This window comes from Panthera pardus, unplaced genomic scaffold (assembly GCF_024362965.1).
Source record: "Panthera pardus isolate Hobbes unplaced genomic scaffold, ASM2436296v1 HiC_scaffold_22, whole genome shotgun sequence".
Lineage (NCBI taxonomy): Eukaryota > Metazoa > Chordata > Mammalia > Carnivora > Felidae > Panthera > Panthera pardus.
Genome location: NW_026526788.1, coordinates 43,408,833 through 43,423,661, shown reverse-complemented (window position 1 = coordinate 43,423,661; position 14,829 = coordinate 43,408,833). Strand labels below are relative to the sequence as shown.

Sequence of the window (14,829 nt, the reverse complement as noted above, 5' to 3'; positions counted from 1 at the left end):
TCTTCTCCAGGTCTTGTCCCACCCACAAGGGCACCCTCAAAGTGCTGGAGAAGTACATGCCTTCAGTGTGAACTCCAATGGCTTAAACGCCCCCTACACCCTTGATCTAATCTCGTCCTCCATTATTTTCCATAATTCTTACTCTGCTTTATTAATCTTCATAGTACTTTTGATCACTGGATACATGACATTGGAAGTCTGCTGACTACGCCCCCACAGGCCACATCAGCAGCCTGCAAACTACACTGTTTTTCTTTTTTGAAACATTTTTAGTGTTCTAAAACACACACACACACACACACACACACACACACACACACACACACACACACAAAACCAAGGGATATGTGACAGATTCGTATGTGGCCCTTATTGCCCACATATGTAAAATTGTCCCTTTCCAGAAAGCGTGCTGACCCTGGCATTCCATCTGTTTTTGTTGTTGTTCATATGTTTGTTTCTGTCTCCCTACCTCTACCACATAAATGCCCCAGAAGCGGGAACTTGGTGTTGTTCATGCTGTATCCCTCACCTAGAGCAGTGCTCGACACAAGCAGATGCTTAGAAAAGGTGTTTTGGGATGAATCAGTGGAAACATGAAGACACCTGTGAAGCCTTTCAGAGCCCAAGGTTGAGAGGCATCTCAGAGTATGTCAGCCTTCTTCCGAGGTCCTGTCCACCTTAACGGCCCCAGGTGTGGGGGAGGAGAGACCAGGAAAGGTGGCAAAGCCTCGGGTAGGAGAACACTGCATGAGAGAGGAACCAGAGAGGCTGGAGGCACAGGGGGAAGCCCTGGTGAAGAGACTGAGGAGGGGCAGACAAATGGTGGGGAGTTGAGAGCACTGGTCCTGCAAGCAGCCTGTGGAAACCTAGCCAAGCCATCCCAAATGACTCAGGTAGCATCATCTCCTGTAGAGTCAAACAAAAGCAATAGAAAAAGGAGGCTGCTGGGATGATCATCAAGGCATCTGTGGGCTTTAGTTCATGTAGCTTCACATTAGGATGAGCGTCCCCACCCTCCCATGCCTTTTGGGTCACTCCACTATTTTCTTTGCTTTTTTAAGGAAGAATAATAGGGCTTTGGGATTTAGATTTACCAGGCCTGTGATTATGGCAAGCCCACAACTGTTAAAATCTGTTTTACATATACTGTATATTGATTCTGCTCCTGTTACAAGTGTATTTATCTCCATTGCTAACATAAATATTTCTGTAACATGCAAAGATGTATTTATAAATTCTGTATTATTGATTTTTTTCATGTGGCAAACACATTTATCTCTTTGTTAATGAAAACATATCTAGGAAATAGTAAGATTGATTTATGGAGAAAGGTATGGGGAGGGAGGTGGTGCCGAGCTGGGTAGACTGTCCTTGGCCACAGCTGAAGGAGATGTTGTGGGACTTCCAGAAAGTGCGTGTGCATGTTTATTTGGAGGAAACTGCTCTCAGAGACAAAGGATGTTTGCAAAGTCTTTCTGCAAGGCAGTCTGGTGTGTTTGTAGGAGTCAGCTATGCTTTCAGCTAGGGGAGACTCCCAAAATTAGCATCCGGGCCAGGAGATATAAAGAAGCATCTCCCATTGGTCTCAAACTCAGTTTCCATAGGGCACAACTGAGTGAAAGCCTCCTCAAAAGTAGGCTTGGAGGAAAGGCTAAGCCTTGCCATGGAAGGATTCCAACACTACAGGTTGTTAAAAGATGAAAAAGTAAGGAGATAAGCAGTAGACTACAGGGAGCCAGGGTCAGCTGCAGAATGTGCATGCTTGCAATGTGGCACTTCATTAGTGAATGCAAACCCAGACAGGGCAGCCTGGCGAAGATTCTTTTAAAGACTTCCTTCCATAATACAGGCAATGGTGTTATAAAACCATATGGTGTCACGTGGTAGCTACATCTGTGGTGAGCATAGCCTAATGCATAGAGTTGTTGAATCACTATGTCATACACCTGAAACTAATGTAACATTGTGCGTCAACTATACTTCAATAAAAATAAATAAATAAAGACATCCCGCCCCAGAAGCTTCCCTCACCCAGGCACTTACTAATTTCTCGGGAAAAACCTCTGCTAGGCAGTTCCCATCATGGTTCACAAAAACAAGGGTCCATATGGCCTGCCAAAGGAGTTTTGGTGTCTCCATGCTTACTCTGGATTCAGAATTCCTCAGGTTGTCACTCTAGGCATCTTGGGTACCTAAAATGTGTACTGTTCACAAGGCAACCCATTGGATGCTGATGAGGAGGAATTTGCATGTACCTTGGCAATAACATGGAAGCAAGAAACTCGACCACAGGCCTCTTACTAGGAAGGCAAATGGGCAGATGCCAAGGCAGGCTTCAATCTCATGAACGTAGAAAAGTCTAAAAAAGCTGCCTGTCCTCGGTTGCTTCCATCCAGGTGTGACCATCCCAGCCCCAACCCTGATTAGTCCTTTATACTGTTCTCTGTTTTGACCATTTGAACTGCTTATTGACAGCCTAGCAGAAGGGCCACCATTTTTAAACGTTGACCATGCACCAGACGTATGTCTGTGATCCTTAATCTTCACCAAATTTGTGAGAAAAGTATGAGTGAATAAAACTAGGGTCTCAGTAGGTGATTCTGAAACCTGCACATGCACCACACTCACCTGGAGGGCTGAAAAAGTATATAGATTGCTGAGTACCACCCCTAAGTTTCTGATTCAGTAGTACTGGGATAGGCCCAAGAACTTGCATTTCTTCAAGGGCCCTGGGTGATGCTGATGCTGTGACTCTGAGGACCATTCTTCGAGAACTACTGGTCTACCTCAAACAGCTAAGGTATCCACAGGCAGGATTCACACCCATATCTGCATGATTCCAACACTGCATTGTGTTAGCTGATATGAATTGCCCCATGGTGTGTGTTCCAGATGGGCCACCAGGGCCTTCTCAGGTCATATCTTGTCTTAGTGGAACACCTTACCCCTTGATTCTCCATCTAGCTACCTCTACCCATCTTTCATGGCTCAGTTAACATTTTCTCTTCTACGAAGTCTTTCCTTAACTCTGGCCATAGCCAGCTGCACCTCCCCTTTGCTTCCAGGGTCCCCCATGCAGAGCTCTATGTCAGCTCTCTCATGTTGTTTAGTGACTACTGTTTTACTCCTCTGACCATTCTCCCATCCCTCACTGTGAACCCCATGAGGATGCCTGCCATTCATTCCTTGCTGTGTGTGCCACGGTGCCTTACCAAGTGGCTATTCAGCAGCTGTTGGTGGGACAACTGCTTGAATGACTCTAACCAGTTGTCAGCATGCATGATTGAGGTTTATAGACATAGCACCAGTGATGGGCAGATCTTCATCTCTCTGTGTTGAGGGTGCAGGGACCCTTTCTAGAAGTCATTGCTGAAGAGACTACTTTGAGAAACATGCTAAATTAAGTGTGTTAGTGATGCCTTCTCCAAGCTAAGCATCCCTTGCTTGTTCAGATGGGTGTGCTATCTGATGTGCACATCTGTCTTTCCCTGACTGCCAGTGTTGGCTCGGAGCCTGGTTGGCCCATTGCACCTATACTCTTTCATTCCTCCCCCTTTCAAAACTGATGAGAGGATGAGTGCCCCAAGGAAATGATGGCTTTGGTGTATGAAGAGTGGAGTCCTCCTGCCTAAACCTCTGAATGTTTTGATAGTGTTATTTACACAGAAGTATGGTGGAAGTACCTACTGTGTGCTGGGCATGTTAGTGAGCTTGGAAACTTTCCTTGAAAGAGTGTGTGTGCATCTGAGATAAGAGAGATCCCTCTGCATGGACTCATGGCTATGAAAGATGATATATGGAGGCCATGGGGCTGAGCCATGAGGCTGGCACAGCAAAAGGAGGTGGTGTTTGGGGGCGGGAGCAGTGAGGTCTACTGGGACAGAAATGGACATGAAGCCATAAACATTTGGGCTGCCTACTTGTCATCCAGAGATGATCCCTGAGCCTCTGGCCAGGGGCACCGTCATGAATAAATACTAAGAGGCGAGAGAAAATCTCCATTTCAAATGTGGGGATGGAACAGTAGTGCTGAGCTCCTTGGCAGTTACGCATTCATTCCATACTCATGGAAACTGCAGTAATTTAGAGCAGTTCAGTATTTAGACTCAACTGTGTAATTCATCTTGATGTTTCCCATTCATCAAAGCCTTGTGTTTGTTTGTATTACCATGAGAAAAATAAAAAACGTGGGAAAAAAGATCCCCCCTTCCTTTCATTACAGGCAAATTACGACAGAGTTACAACCCTTGGGGCCCTTCAAGCAAAGGAACATCTTGCTTCAATTAGATATAAATAATGAACAATAATTAGAAAGATTTCTTCATCGAATTTGTTATTTTGTGTTTCCTTTCATCTGTAATGTATTGAAACAAACACTGAGCTCTGTTTCTGGGCCATGTAGCAGGGCCTAAAGGAACTCCATGGAGTGCATCTCCAAAGCAGGAAGAAGCACCCATTTTTGGCTCCTCTGTGTGCATGTTGTGAAGACTGGTGTCAGCCCTGGATCCAGTGCCATGGATGTAAAAAGGAGGCTGCCTCAGCTCTAGTTCTCCAGATTCCTATAGTCTACCATGCAGAATAATTGCTACTAGTTACTGGCCACTCAGTTTGCGTCAGGCGCTGCTTTACAAGCTAAACACACGTTATTTCACTTAGTCTTAACAGTAGCCCTCTGCCACGAGCTCTACTTCTAGCCCTGTTTTAAGTGTTTTGGAAACTGAGGCACAGAGAGTTTAGCTAACCTGCCAGTCCTGCGGTATCAGTGCTGGTGGAGACAGGAGGTAAGGCAGGTGGTTGGACTCCAGAAATGTTGCTTCCTCTCACTCTGGGATGCTGTTCTCTCAAATCACAGTGATATTATGCAGCCATAGAAACCGTACAAAGTATAGAGATGGCACAGGGAGGTGATGGCTTCACATGGGGAAGAGAGGCACCCAGATCTTCAGGGTGTCTGCAGAAGAATATCTGGTGGATGAGTGAGATAAACGGGTTCCAGGCTGAGGAAGCACCATGGTCTGGTGCCATAGATGGGGACTGTGTGGGATTTCTCGTTTCAGCATTGGCTGTGGAGTTGCATGGAGGCAGGGGCAGCAGCTGGAGATGAGACCAGAAGATGGAGGGTTGGGTAGATCAGGTCTAGAAGATGGAATCTCCTCGTGGAAACGGTGACTCATGGAGAAGTGGGGATGATGATCCTTGTTGTTACAAAGGAGAAACAGATTTCTAGAAGAGAAATAAAGAGTGATTTAGTTGGAGCCTGGAGAGAGAGGCTGGCTCACCACAAAGCATTTGGGGATTTTTTTTTTTTTGCCAGTTTATTCTATATGTGGCATTCTCTCAACACACTGAACCAGGTGATGCTCACTTAAGGCAAGTGAGAGCTTCGTGCCAATTGGTCCTTCCTGGTCTATTTTCCTACCCCCAAGAAAGCCTCTCCTTGACCCCTAGCTCAGACATCTGCTGGTGGGCCTTCCCGATGCACTCTCCGCCTCCAACATGCACCTGACTTGAACTACCTGCTTCTCCTTCATGTACAATAAACCCAAGGCTCTTGGAAATGCTTTGATTTATCTCCACCATCTTTCAATAATAGCACCTAAAAATCAAGAGAATTCATATAAAAATCCAGTTTTCTTTCTTTATTAGAAGGCAAACTGAGGGGAAATGCTTAAAGTGCAACAATGGGTGGAACTCTAGAAGAGCCACAAGTTTTGGAGGGGACATGCGTATTCACTGGCACCACCTGAGTGTGTGCCTCTGCCCACACCAGTTCTAAGTGTCAGGGACTAGTCATCATCATCCATGTTGCCAACATGTATTTCCTTCCTGTGCCGTAGGCATTGGAGTTGGAGACCTTTAGTATCCAGCCTCCCGTGTTGCCCTGTCTCCTATATTGTGATTGTCTGTCTATATATTTCTCTGGCTAGACTAGAAGCTCCTTGAGGGCAGGGATGATGTCTTATTCATCCTTTTGCCCCTTGATCTCAGCACAGGACCTGGTTTTAGGTATTCAATAACCTTACTGAATTAATCTACAGTGAAGAAACATAACTGTGGTAGAATTAGGCCCTGATAAGTCATGCTCTGGGCTGAGAAACTCGAGCTATTTGAAGTTGGAAGCGATGAATGTGGATAGCGGGCCACAGCTGGTCTCGGTCCTCAGGAGGACTTTACAGCCCATTTATATCCCTGCAGTGTGCAACATGTACACATGCTCCACTGCCTTTTTGCATTTCAGGACATTCCAGGACCTCTCCAAACAAGTTGATATGTCTTACGGTACCGTCCGGGATTCTGCTGTGTATGAGTACTTCCGAGCCAAGGGCACCAACCCCCTGGAACAAGACAGCACATTTGCTGAACTCTGGAGGACCATCAGCAAGAACGGAGGGGCTGACAACTGTGTGTCCAGCCCTTCGGAAGGCATCAGGAAGGTAGGTGAGAGCTGGCCACCTAGCCACATGTGTGCTATGACTGGCTGTGGGCACCATCGTCTCCAAGGTAGGAGACACCTTCTCAGAGCAACTCCTTTGAGTAGCCCTGTCATCTACAGGGTGATCATCTTCAGCCAGTTTGATAGAAATTTCTCACAGGCATCTGAGTGTCCATAGGAGATGCACACATTCTTTAGGTAGATGCCCATTCTTGGCAACAGAAGCAGAGGGGCTGCTCATTAAGTATATTCTAAGTTTCCAAAGGGTCAGTGAAGAGCAGGCAGAGTAAGCCCCCACATATGGACCTCCTTCCTCATGGGCCCATAGGATGGTAGCCCTGAGGAGCCTGCGCATCCCAAGCGAGAACACCCAGCAAAAGCAGAAGCTGAGGACCAGTTAAGAGGTGGAGGGACTGAAGGGACAAGGTTGAGGAGAGGGTGAGCACACTGTGGGCAGCTGGGGGTTAGAAAGGGGAAGACCACATCTAAGGGGCAGAAGGCCCAGAGCAAGGGCTGGCCAGTTGGGCCTGTCTGTGGAACTGTGCTTTGGAAAAGAGGTGTTCTTAGGGGATGGTGGTGAGGGCAGCAAACCTAGGATGGAGGCCATAGTGGGGGAAGCTGACAGAGAGCAGGGAGCAAGGAAGCCAGGGCCAGAGAGAAGAAGGACATAGTAGCAACCGTCATTCTTCGGCAGTGGGTTAGACTCTGCTCATTTATTTCATTTAATTGCCCACAATGGCCTGAATTAATCATTGTTATCCCATTGTACAGGTGAGGATCAGAGATGTGGGGTCACACTCGTAGTTAGGTCCTGATGCCTGGGGTTCCAGGCTGTGTTTGGCATTTACCCATTGTATGCTGCAAAGCCCCTAGGGGTCAGTGAGGAGGAAGGTGGTAGGATGAAGGCAGGTGTCCTCTAAGGATGCTACTGGTGGTAGTATCCTGCTATCCAGTGACCCTCACATGCGGTGCCTACTGTCCCGGAGGTCCCTAGTGAATGGTGTAAGAAAGACGTGCACCTGTGGCTAGGACTCCTGCCTCTGAGCAGACGGGCATTCCACCCTGCCTCAACATCTCCTCTTCTCCCTTCTGTTCTCACAGAGCAGTTAGCTCATGATGGCTTCTCCTTGTAATTTAGCCACGTGAAACAGTAGAAAGCGTCTGGGCTCTGAAGCCTGACACACTTGGGTGTGAATGCCAGCTCTGTGCTAACCAACTATGTGAATGGAGCACACTGCTCTTCCTGTCTGGAACCTCTCAGAGTTGAGAGAGGCCCTTTGGAGGTCTCCTTAGAAAGGTAAAATATTCAGGGGTGCCTGGGTGGCTCAGTTAGTTAAGCATCTGACTTCGGCTCAGGTCATGATCTCACGGTTTGTGAGTTTGAGCCCCACGTCGGGCTCTGTGCTGACAGCTCGGAGCCTGGAGCCTGCTTCGGATTCTGTGTCTCCCTCTCTCTCTGCTCCTCCCCCACTTATGCTCTGTCTCTCTCTCCTTCAAAAATAAATAAAAATATTTAAAAAAAATTTTTTTTAAAGGTAAAATTTTCAAAATTATATGTTATGGTAAATTTTGAATGTTTACGTTGAACCAAGTGATACCTTAACAAAAATAATAGGCTGCAATGTAAATATGCTATCCCCATGCTTACGAGATTTATTAAAATCTCTTTGTTTTTAGTGATTTACAAAGGATGGCACTCTAACCTCGAGCTGCCAGGTCTTCCTTCATCCCTAATAAGTGACTCTCTGTGGTTGTAGGTGACCTCATTTGGAAGTAATGAATACAAAGTTGACTTAAGGCTTTTTATGAATGTAAGGCCTGGGCCAAATGGCCTTTGAGTTTCCGCTCTCTGCTTTCTTTGTCTCTCATAGACAGCCAATACTCCCATCCATATAGCATTTTTATGAAGATTCATTGCAACAGTGCTACAAAAAGTACTTCTTAGAAAAGATGGCTACTTTTGACTTTATTAAACTTCCATTTGTCGTAAGACACTTTAAAGAAAATAAAAAGACAAGTCGCACACTGGGAGAGGATATTTACAACGTGTTATCACCAATGTAGGATTAATATCAAGATGAGAGGAAGAACTTTTATAAAAGTAAGAAAAATTAAAACAGTTTAACAGAAAAATGGGCAAAAGACTTGCACGGGCCTTTCACAGAAGAGGGAATGCATATGGCCAGTAATTATAGGAGGAGATATTCAAAATCATTAGTGGTCTAGGATATGCAAATCAAGAACATAAAGGTATATCATTTTACACCAATTAGACCTGCATAAAATGAAAGGTGGTGGAGAGGACGGGAGTAACAGGTGGTTAATTGCTGGTGGGAGTGTACCCAGTACAACCACTTTGGAAATGAATTTGTTATTCTCTTATAAAACAGAACATCCACATACCCTATGACCCAGTGATACCACGCCTGTGTATCTACCCAAAGGAAACTCCTGCATGCACTTCAGAAGTGAGAAAGGTCAGGGTAGCATTGCTTATAGTCAGAACCCTGGAAACCATCCAAATGAGCTTTACCAAGATAAAAAAAATATGACCTGCAATGAAATGAATGGACTACAGCTTCATGTAACACCTTGGATGAATCTTAGCAGAATAACATTAAGTCAGAAAAAGCGTTCAAGGCAGTTTCATATGGATCAATGAATAGAAAACAACATACGACTTAATACCCATGTAAAATGTATAAAACACACGCATACACACATCGAAAGTAATGATAAAATACAGAATTCATGATAGTGGTTCATATAGATGGGAGAGGCAGAGCAACAGGGAGGAGAAAAGCAAATGGTTGAATCGCAAGTCAAGGTCAGTGTTAGCTTTAGATTCACGGGGTTTTTTAAATTTTTTTTCATTTCTCATTATAATAAATAACTAATGAGTTAATTAAAAAAGGGGCCATTCCTGGACAAAAGGATGGGTGTCCTGACCCAAGGGTTCAGGTGATTAATCCTAGTTTGTGCACCTCCCTTCCCTTCCAAATGAGTGAGTCCTGACCAAGCCAGGGAGAGTTTGGCTCCCACAGATGTCAGGCCCTTTTGTCTCTGAAAGCCTCCAAACCTGCCTAGTGTTGTTCCCGGTGTACCATAAGACAGCAAACACCACCATAGAGCCCTCTGGAGGGTGATAAATCTGGAGATGGGTCATCAGGGGAATATTTACTTGTCATCCTACTTACCCCTAGCCCATTGCTGGCACTTTGGAAATCATTCACCCTCTGGTAATATTTAGGGTCTTATCTCATGAATAAAACAATGTAAAAAAATGTGAGTAGTGGAAGATGCAAATAAAGGATTCCTTATAAATGCCTATAGCTTCGTGGCACAGAATCTAATTTTTTTCCAGTACATAGGATGTGTTCCTTTTATGACACCTTCATTTTATAAACCCCAAACCAGCTTTGGGGTCACAAATCTCTCTCTTGCATTTGGATCTTTAAGAAAAAACTGAACTGCCAGCACTAGACAAATGTTAAGGGTTTTATAACTAGTGTCATAAAAGTAAGTTTATGGTATTGTCAGAAAATGGAGTGTGCTGCATTTTTTACTGGAAGGAGAGCTCAGATTTGCTCTCAGGTCCTCTTCATGTGCCTGTTTGGGGGGCTCCTGCACCTAAATGCTTGCCTAAAACTCTTCCCATCTCTTGCCCCTATGGAGCTGCCCCTCAAGCCCCACCCCACCCCCCAACCCCAGGCTACAGCTTTGGAAACCTTGTGAATCCCACCCACCTGCTGCAGACCAGGCTGGGGATGACCATGCCCCAAGTGAGGTTCATGTCCTGAATTCAGGAGCTATAAGGAGAAATCCAGCCAAAGAGAGCCTGCTTCTGTGCAGCACAGGCAGCCTGGTAAAGGTGAGGAGGGGATACCCCCAAGGGACATTGCCAGAAACTTCTTAAGCAAAGGGAGGATGACCTCACTTGTAATTTCCAGTTACTCTTTGGTGGCTCTGGCTCCATTTCTGGAGAGTACTTGGTAGTGGAGTGATGTCTAATTGCTACTAAAGTCAAGGAGCTTGGTGTGGAGGGTAACCTCAGAGAGCTGCGATTATTTTTTCCTTGGGAATGCTGCAGATTTTAATGACTTGAAACCAATTTATGTGGGAAATTGCTTAGCAAGAGGTGATTACTTTTCCACAGTATCAGAACCAGGGAAAGGGATTATGTCATGGTTGCCCCACCTCTGTGACCCTTTCCTTCATGCTGGTGGCCACTCAGACAAGGAGGGGGCAGCCCTTTCCAGGCCCTGGTGAAGAGAACAGGAAGGAATTTGTAAGGGGAAGGAAGTTTTATTTATTTACTAAGAACCCACAGCATACAGTTTTTATAACAGACCTGCCTGGCACCCAGTAAGTCTCAATAAATACTGGGTTGTCCCTAAATGAGTCATCTGTTTACTGTTTGACTGAGCAGAGACACATAAATCTGAAATGTAGTTGGTGCCATCAGTACCATCAGTTGGTTACCCTCCATGGACTTCTCGATGGGAGGGGTAAGGAAAATAACTCCAGGGTCCCTTTCAGGCTTGTCCCTTAATAGCCTTCTCTTAGGAAAGCAACCCTGCTGGTCCTCAAGAGGAAAGAAGCTGCCTTCATTTTTCTCAGCCACCTGCTCCTGCCAGACCTGAGCAAAGAATAGACCAGATGTCAGCAACATTACAGTCCATGGGCTAAATCTTGCCCACTGCCTATTTTTGTAAATGAAGTTTTATTGGGACACAGACACGTTCTTTCATTTACAAACTATCTGTGGTATCTTTCCTACTACTTCAACAGAGTTGAGTAGTTGTAACAGAGACCATATCGTCTCCAAAGCCTAAAATAGATATGATGTGGTCCTTTACAGAACAGGTTTGAGGACCCCTGGTCTAGAGTAACAGGTGTGCCAGGGATACCACCCCTAGGTCTATGTCATCTAAAAGCACATACACATATCCGGGTACTCATTATCTGGCTCTATATCATCTAAGAGTGCATGAGCACAGCAAGTAAGGAGACCATCTGTTAGCTGTCCATCATCTAACAGCCCATAGGCACATGCAGTAACACATCACCTAGCTCTAGGCCACCCAGTTGCACGTAGGCATATCTAGTAACATATCCTCTTATCTCTATACCATCTAGTGGTGTGTCGTCTGCCTACACACTGTCCTTTCTTGTCCTCTTCAGGTCTAACTCTGGTGGCCCAGGGACTTCTCCCTCACTCCACCAGGACCCAGCTCTGCTCTTGGCCTGGCCTAGTCTCCCCAGAAATCTGTTGAGCAGTCTCTGTGTTTCAGGCACTGTGCCAGAGGATCTACGTATACTATTCTTCTCGTCATAAACAGAACTTGATTATCATTATCTACATCGTGTAGAAATGGGACCTGAGGGATCCCCCTCACAGAGGGATGAAGTGGCTTGCTCAAAGTCACATGGACCTGAGTAAGCCATGGCACAATCCAAGCCAAGACTCACTCCAACCTTGCTTCCCATGGGGTGACATTCCCATTTCTGTATCTCAGTGTGTCTCTTCCCCTTGCATACTCTTTACTCATGCTTTTATTTCCCTTCCTCTTTTACACTAAAGTAACAAGACGTTTACCTGACATTCATTTTTAAAGGCCTTACTGTCCTTCCAAGCCCTAGCAAAGGTTTTCTAAGTCTCTGGATTTATCTTTTGATTTCCAAACTACTAAGAATATCAATTAGAGAAATTTTGAGATGCAGAATTGGGCTAACAAGTGGTTCAAATTTATATGGTAATAACTTTGTCACAAGAAATCAGACTTGAATGTTGTTAGTGGATTTTTTTTCCTTTAGTTTGATCAACACTATCAAGTAACATCCAGCATAACCCAATTTCGGTGCAGAGCCAGGGCTGACCTGGACTGTCAATTTATTAAGCCTTTCCATAAATCAGACCTAATATTTAATAACACTGTCAAATAGAATACAGTGTTTATGGTTCAAATGTCAATCTTCACTGCTCATCAAGCTCTTTGAATAGATAGACAAGTAGCTTGTTTCAGACCCTGTGGCTAGAGATAGTATTTTTCAGAGGGAAGTAGCTTTTGAGTCCAGCAGTTGTAACAGAAGGTGGTTTTTTCCACTCAGTAAATATCGTTGAGGTCATAAAGTGTGAATGCAAATTCAGGAAGAAAACAGGCCCACAAATCTTATTTATTTCCATGCTGATCTAATGCTTACCCTGGACCAGATTGGGTATCACCCATTAGCACCTGAATCTTATCCCTTCCCCTTGCTCACTGCTCTATGACAAGGGCTGCTCCCATTGCACGTACTCCCTGCTCAATGTCAGGGACTGTACCCCATGGAAGAAAAGGACAGGGTCTGAGACCATACCCTGTGACAGGAAAGTCCTTCTTGAGGTCTCCAGAAAGACTGCAGCATTCCAGGGGAGGTCAAGGAACTTTGGTGGCCCACAGTGCTCTTCATTTGGAGGGAGCAAAGTGAGGAAGCATCCTGGTTCCATGGCATGCTGGAAGTTCCTACTGAGGAGGGGAAAGAAGCTTCTAAGGAATGATACTCCTTTGTATTTGGGGGATGCTAGGTGCAGTGATCAGGAAGTTTTGGTCAAGTTGATGAAAGGAACTCTCGATGCAGATCTGACTCCTGGTAAAGGGATTGGTACAAACTAGGTAGCCCTGTGTAATGAAAGGAACAACATACTCTCCGCAGCAGCCATGGGTCTTATAGGCATACTCTAAGACACATATTTTGTTCTTTCTCTGCTTCCGAGTCAATGTAGACCAGGGATTCTATATACCTCTTCCTTCTGAGAACTCGCACTGGATAACTATTCATCTCTATAGCTTTTATACTTGCTCAAAAGGCACTATATCCGTTTTTCAAGTTGGGTAGTCTCTTTATTCATTCATTTATTCACTTATTCATCCATTCAAGAAATGTAGTTTGAATAGCTTCTGCCTAGAAGTTTGGAGAGGTGAATTTAAGTTCCACTTTTGACTTAATTGAATCTGTGGCTTGCCTTTGGTCAAGTGAATTCACCTCTCGGAGCTGTCTGTGAGACTGAGAAGAGCCTGCCCAGATTAGCTGTGAGCTTACCAATTCATACAGCAGAAAGTGTCTGTCATGGAAGCATAAGGTTGACATTCAGTAGACCTCAGCAAACTGTGTATTAGGAAAAGAAGATAATAAAAATACAAAGACAAATAGAATGTAGTCTTCTAACAAGACATACGGTAAAATGCAGACATGCTAAGTATTTGTTTCATGGGTTTAGACAATTGTATACAACTGTGTAATCACCACCCAAAAGAAGCTATAGAAACTCTCCATCACCTGGGGAAGTTTCCTCGTGTCACTTTCTGGATACTTCTCCCTACCCCCAGAAGCAACCACTTACAACTTTCTGGTAACACAGATTAGATTTACCTGTTCTTGTAATTTATATAAATAGAATAGTGTACAATGTGTGTATTTGTGTTCAGTTTCTTTCCTCAGTGAAGCAGCAGTGAGGTTTAACTGTGCAATTCCGGATACTTCTTTTTCTTTCTTCGTTTTGAATAGTATTCCATTGTATGAACAAACCTCATTGTATTTGTTCATCCTTCAGCTGACATACATTGCCAATTTGGGGCTAATAAGAATGAGACTGTATGATCGTTTTTATACAGAGATTTTTGTAGAGAAATGTTTCCATCTTTCTTTACCAAATACAAAAGAGTAGAATTCCTGGATCATGGAGCAGATGTGTGTTTACCTCTGTAAGGAACTGCCTAACCACCTCCAACGTGGTTATTCTATTTTCTACTCCCACTAGTAATACCTGACTTATATACTTGTAAGCTCCAGTTGCTGTACATCCTAACCAGCATTTAGTGTTGTAGCCTTTTTGACTGTAGACAATTTAGTAGGTGTGAAGGATGGTCCGAGGTAGTTCTGCTGCAGGCATCTGGCTGCAAGAATTTTCACTGCAAACATTTTGGCTGAATAACTAATTGGCCATCAGGCAATTTTGCCATAAAAGATAAAATAACCAGTTGACAGTCCGCTTTCATTTCTCCATTGAAAAATTTTCCATTTTTATATTATATAAATTTTAGCTAGTCCTCATAATGATCTATATAAATCTCAGCTAGCCCTCAAAGTGGTCTATGCAGTAACACATAGAGATGGTGGTCTTAAAATAGAGGATGATGACAACTCTGTATGTTGACTTGATAGAAAGTAAAGTGATAAAACTTACTGGTAGTGTGAAATAAGAGAGTGGTAAAGCCAGATTGCACACTAGACTACACTAGAAAATGATGACAGATCAGCTAAAACAATGACAAAATTTAGTTACAAATGCATTACAGCATTGGCCTATCACATTTTCCATAGAAGTTTGGAGCATCTATCAGTGGACATGT

At 44.3% G+C, this 14,829-nt stretch overlaps 1 protein-coding gene across 4 annotated transcripts in view; it reads left to right on the top strand.

Moving 5' to 3' along the window:
* Positions 1-14,829, top strand: part of GRID1 (glutamate ionotropic receptor delta type subunit 1) — a 696,359-nt gene that overhangs the window by 647,156 nt on the left and 34,374 nt on the right. For all 4 annotated transcript variants that reach the window (XM_019444807.2, XM_019444804.2, XM_019444808.2 and 1 more), the window contains one exon: positions 6,242-6,437. In XM_019444807.2, coding sequence (XP_019300352.1) covers positions 6,242-6,437 — 196 coding nt within the window. The remainder of the gene's footprint in view (positions 1-6,241; positions 6,438-14,829) is intronic.